This window comes from Abramis brama, assembly GCF_963993115.1.
Source record: "Abramis brama genome assembly, chromosome: 23".
Taxonomy (NCBI): Eukaryota; Metazoa; Chordata; class Actinopteri; order Cypriniformes; family Leuciscidae; genus Abramis; species Abramis brama.
The window spans coordinates 2,213,009-2,219,008 of record NC_139985.1 but is presented as its reverse complement, the minus strand read 5'-3'; the positions used below and the strand labels follow the sequence as shown (position 1 = coordinate 2,219,008).

General features: G+C 33.8%; 1 protein-coding gene across 2 annotated transcripts in view; it reads left to right on the top strand.

Moving 5' to 3' along the window:
- The first annotated feature begins 4,482 nt into the window (after positions 1–4,482).
- shroom2b (shroom family member 2b) overlaps positions 4,483–6,000 on the top strand; it is a 31,575-nt gene continuing 30,057 nt past the window's right edge. For both annotated transcript variants that reach the window (XM_084100356.1, XM_084100352.1), the window contains exon 1: positions 4,483–4,846. In XM_084100356.1, the coding sequence (XP_083956482.1) occupies positions 4,670–4,846 (177 nt within the window). In that variant the 5' untranslated portion in view covers positions 4,483–4,669. The remainder of the gene's footprint in view (positions 4,847–6,000) is intronic.

Below are 6,000 nucleotides of genomic sequence, written 5' to 3'. Positions count from 1 at the left end.
ATATGGCATATATACTACATGTATGAGGAAAATAAGTGTCTCGGTCAGCCGTTCGGAAAGCAGTCCCTCATGATGGCTGAGGATCTGCAGAGGAGCATCAGTAACATGCCTTCTAAAAAAAGATGCAGCATGGCTATAAATAAAAGTGTTAATATGGAGAGGATACCCTGCTTTTGTTGTCTCAAACACAGGCACGTATCCAAAATGTGGAACTGAAAATCTTTCTTCTAAAATAGTCAAGAACATTCTAAGTAAATGAATAATTTTTAATTAATTATTTCACTGTGGTTATACCATGAAATACCAAGAAAAAGAAAAACATTTGAGTGGAAAATCGTAGCTGTATACACAAACTAATACCAGAGAATATCTACAAAATACATTTTGGACAGCGGTGCATTGTAAGAGCTATAGGGATATATGTAATGTACAGTGCAAATGCAAAAAGCTGAATTCATCACTACATATATCTCTAGGGGAGGCTAGTGGTTGCCATGGCAACCGTCACAAATGGCGACTGACGTCAGGCGAGGAGGGACTCCACAGAGAGGAGCAATACATTATGCCTAACTGTACATTCATATGAAAGATAAATACGAGTGCTATACATGAGAGTGAAAAAGTAATGCATGCAAAACAAGATATGACGCATCATGAGCACTATAATCAAACCAATCAGTTTTAATATTGCATCAGTAAAACCCAAAGCCTAGATGTATTATACGTTATTCCACACATTTCTAAGGCCTCTGAATGATCAAAACTTTGCTGGAAAACCTGTTGCACACAATTTGCTACATGCCTTGCGTCTGATTGATAGTTCATGTTTTTGTTTAGCAAGTAAAAGGCATTTTAGTGTAATTGTAAAAAAAATTAAGATTAATACTTGCTGGGCTGAAGCAACTCAGGTTTGCTTGATTATCCACGCATATTTTCTTTTTTGTGAAAAATAATGTTCAAATGTGAGTCTCAAATATCATTACCAGGCTTTGAGGAGGGTTTACCATCATTGTACTGCATTGCATTATATATTTTAAAAACATAAAAATAAACATTAAAGCAAATTATTGGCAGAATGACGACTGATATTATAATATGCATTTTATAGTATCTGCTATACTGTTATAAAAAGTATATTTACATTACAAGCTTTTTGGCCCTAAATATCAGCATCTGCACCAAAATTTAATATTTATGCTCAGTTTGAGTGTTTTTTCCCCCTCCATATTCTCACTATATCTGAGCCATAAAAGCCTGATGTATCAATTATGATGCTCAACCAAAACACATACTGTATGCAAACTTTTTTATTTTTATTTTTTATTTTTTTTTAAAGATGTTTCAGATGATTTCTTCATATGTCAGGCTTTATATGTATCAGGGTGTCTGAAGCTGGTCTTCTATCCTGCAGTCGCTCAGTAGGGGGCAGCACTGCGCTCTCACAGAACTGAACATCAGGGAAACTGTGAAGTTTGGTTTGTTAATTAAGGATAAAAAGGTATATTATGTAATAAATAACGTGTTGCTTTTGCTGAAATACACAATTGTAAAAAAAAAAAAATCCTCCACGATTATTGTTTTTTAAGGATGAATTTCTAGTATATTTGGAGACTTTGAGAAGGATGAAAAGTCTCAAAGCATTGCATTTGTAAAACGTCCCACTCCACTACTTTCCGCTCTCTCTCTCTCTCTCTCTCTCTCTCTCTCTCTCTCTCTCTCTCTCTCTCTCTTTAACTTTGTCTTTAACTTACTGTTGGGAATGGTATGTATATTGTGATGTGATGACTGAATGTAAGCTCAGTCTTGTTTGTAAAACTTTCAGTTATTAATGCCTTTCTTATAATGTTCAACAATATAAGAATAATAATAAAAAAGAAGAATCTTGGACATGGACTTGAGAGTATTGAACTTCCTCCTGATCAACTGACTTTCCTTTCTCCTCCAGGTCAAAGGTCACAGCCAGCACTGAGTCCTTTACATTCACAGTGTCAGTCTGAAGATTTAATGCAAGCCTTTTTTAACACATTCTGTTAGATAATAATATATTATCTATTTATGTTTAAGGTTTACCTGTGTGATTTCCTCTTTTCCTTCAGGTCTTTTAAGGGACTGTCGTTCTTTCCCTTCTGTTTAGCGCATCGCTGGAATGATGCAGATCCCAAACGCCTCTCGTTCTTCCACCACATGAAGGAGCGTTTGCTGGTCTTACTGGTCAGTGTGACCTCTGACCTTCAGTCACACACTCAGAGGCGACAGTCTCCTGAAGATCTAATGAAACACATGTGAGTCTGTCTCTATAGTCTTCATTCTCTCTCTATATTATGAAAACGAGAAGATTCAAATCAAGTGAAAGTAGCTAATGGAGATATATTTACCTGTGACGTACAGTGAATTCTGTTCGAGTACTTGAGTTAGTACTTACTTGACTGTAAGTAAAGCTTGTGTAATGTGTACCAGCGTCCGTCTCTTTCAGACCATTAATCGTTCGGTCACAAGAATCATTTATATACTGGGATCTGCAACTATTTCTCCATTATTTGATCTGCGTTTCCATGACATCGACTGAAATACAAATAAACCTGAAATTCTCGCCACTGGGCAGATGCTAACACAAAATAACATGTTGTGATACCATGATATACCACGTTTTAACATGATTTACCACAATTTACCACATTCTAGCATGATTTACTATGATTAGTATGATGTTAGAATGATGCTAGCATGATTAGCATGTTGTTAGCATGATTAGCATGTTGGTAGCATGATGCTAGCATGATTAGAATGATGCTAGCATGTTTTTAACAAAGATGCTAGCATGATTAGCATTTTGCTAGCATGTTTTTAGCTAGAAGCTAACATGATAAGCATGTTGCTAGCTTGATTAGCATGTTGGTAGCATGATGCTACCATGATTAGCATGTTGCTAGCTTGATGCTAGCTTGATTAGCATGTTGCTACCATGATGCTAGATTGATTAGCATGCTGCTAGCATGTTTTTAGCAAGATGCTGTTGCTCGGTGGTTGCTAGGGTGTTCTGGGTGGTTGCTATGGTGTTGCTAGGCGGTTGCTAGGGTGTTCTGGGTGGTTGCTATGGTGTTGTTAGGCAGTTGCTATGGTATTCTGGGTGGTTGCTATGGTGTTGCTAGGCAGTTGCTAGGGTGTTCTGGGTGGTTGCTAGGCTAGGCAGTTAGGTAGTTTTACAGCACTGAAGATTCGAAGTAAAGAACATGATAAAGACTAACAAGTGAATGAACGAGTCACTATGACGCTATATTCGGGATTCATGGCAGATTCACTCAATATTAATAATCAATATAGTTTTGGTGTTTGAGTATAAAATGCCTGGAATTATTCATTGACGTGGAAGTGAACGTCTCCACATTAGACACGCCTCATTACAAAAGCTGAATGATGATTATAAATAATATGGGAAACACACAAAAAAAGTGACTCAACTCAAAATGAGGAATCTGCCGTTTTACATATTTTACAGCAGAATTAACAGATTAATTTCAGTTCTGGTCAATCATACGAAATCATTTCCTCATTCTTGGGAACTGGAAATGAGCAGTGGACTTCTGTGACATCACTCAATAGAGTTTCGATTAACATGATCCTTTATTTGAGCATAAAATGAGAATAACTGCATGGTCTGCGATTTATTTGGTCATTTCTACACCAGACGGAACTGCTTCTTCTACTTATAAAACCTCCAACTTTATTTCAATGTTTATTTCATTTTATTCATTGCTGTTTGGTCAAATAAACAAATAAAATACATTCAATAAATGTCAAATATTTAACAGAATTTGCACCTGTATATATATTTATATGTATGTACCTATATATTTATTTATAGTTGTAGGTTTGGTCAAAAAAAAAAAAAAAAAAAAAAAATATATATATATATATGTATATATATATATATATATATTCAAAATTTGTAAATATTTAAAATAATATATGTAAAAGATAATATAATCATATGTGGATTATTTTTTTATTATTTATTTTTTTGCTGGTTTGGTCAAATAAACAAATAAAATATATGTAATAAATGTCAAATATTTAACAGAATTTTTACATGCATATGTGTATTATTTATTTATTGTTGCCGGTTTGGTCAAATAAACAAATTAAATATATTTAATAAATGTTAAATATTTTAAAGAATTTGCATCTTTATATGTATTTGTTTGTATGCACCTATACATTTATGTATCTGTTGTTGTAGGTTTGGTCAAATAAATAGGCCTCAATAAAATATATTCAATAAATATTGAATATATTGAATGTTTGAATGTACATTGAATATTAAATGATATTATTTAAAAAAAAAAATGTTTTAACAATAAAACGATGCAAGAATAAGTTGATGTGTTTGACAGTCTCGCCTCAGATGATCGACAGGTGGCGCTGTTCTTCTGATCCTAATGGAGTTTGATCATGTTCAACAGTTTGAGCTCAAACTACATTCATGAAACACGCCGCTGGATTCACGCAGGATATCTTGAGCTCGGGTGTGTTTGTTAATTCTCGTGTTTATTGTCGCTGAAAACACACTTTGAAGCCGAGATTACAGAAGATGCGCGAGAGCAGCGGCTCCTGTCAGCTTTACCTGGAGAGTTTGTGTCACACAGGCGAATGAAGAGTTTCTGGAGGCGTCATGGAAGAAGTCGTGAACACCAGAGAAGACTGTGAAGTTTCAGCAGGAGATCATCTAGAAGAGGAGGAGGAGGATGAAGATGTTGAGTTGATGGAGTTACAGCTGAGTGGAGGATCACCGTGGGGGTTCACTCTCAGAGGAGGACTGGAGTATCACGAGCCGCTCATCATTACTAAGGTACTTACAAACACACACACACTCACACCTACACACCTATGATGATATTTCAGGGAAATAACTGGAGATACGCATACCCTGGAGTACTTTTGTGCATTAATATGATAATCAATTCCTTAAATTTGAAAGGCAGCGATGCTATTTTCATGAATCAAGACCAAGTGAATGTTGTGGGAAAATAATATGATAGAAAGGCCTGTGTGTAAAATATAACTTGGAAAATATTTAGTTTCTATTAGGTTACAGAAAATAAAAAAAATAAAAAAAATAAAAACTGTTAGATGTATAATGTCTAGTTTTTGTTGTGTTTATTAATGAATTTAATTATATAGGCTTAATATATCAAATATAATAATATATTAATATCATTTTAATTTATTTTAATATATTCATATATTGTATTTCTTTTAATCGAATTATGTTTTTTTTATAATTTTATATACTTTTCATTATTTTTATTATTATTATTTAGTTTCTATTAAGTTGAATTAAGTTTTTTCTACTCACTACTTATTTATTTGAGTTTAATTTTTGTTGTCTACTTTATTTTGTAATTATTTTCATATGTAAAAATACATTTATATATTAATTTATTGTATTGTATGTGTGTGTGTGTGTGTGTATATATGCATATATATATATATATATATATATATATATATATATATATTATGTATTTAATTACAATATTTGTTGTTATTATCATACCATTTTTGTTCAGTGTTTTCCTCAACTTTTTTTCCACTGGACCCCAGTTTGAAAACCTCTGCATTTAAGCACCATAGTATTACCATCTGATTCTGTACCACGGTATCGCCACAGTATTTTCAGTTAGAGTCATTAGTATTCTGAAATACTGGATTTATTGTGCTTACAATTTGAACACCGTAGACTTTTTGAATATGTACATGTTGATTGAAAATTTGGTGCAAAGTTGTGGAAATCTCAACATTATTATGTCAATGTTCTTTATGTTACTGAACATCCCTTCTCTTTACTGTGTGTTTGGGTTAAAATATGACCCCATCATATGATACACCACCAAAACCATATACACCACGGTTGATTGGATGTTGAGATGTGGGCGTGGCACTCAGGTGTATGCAGATGAGGGGGTGGGGCTTAAGCACACTAAATGATTGGTGAATCCTGCA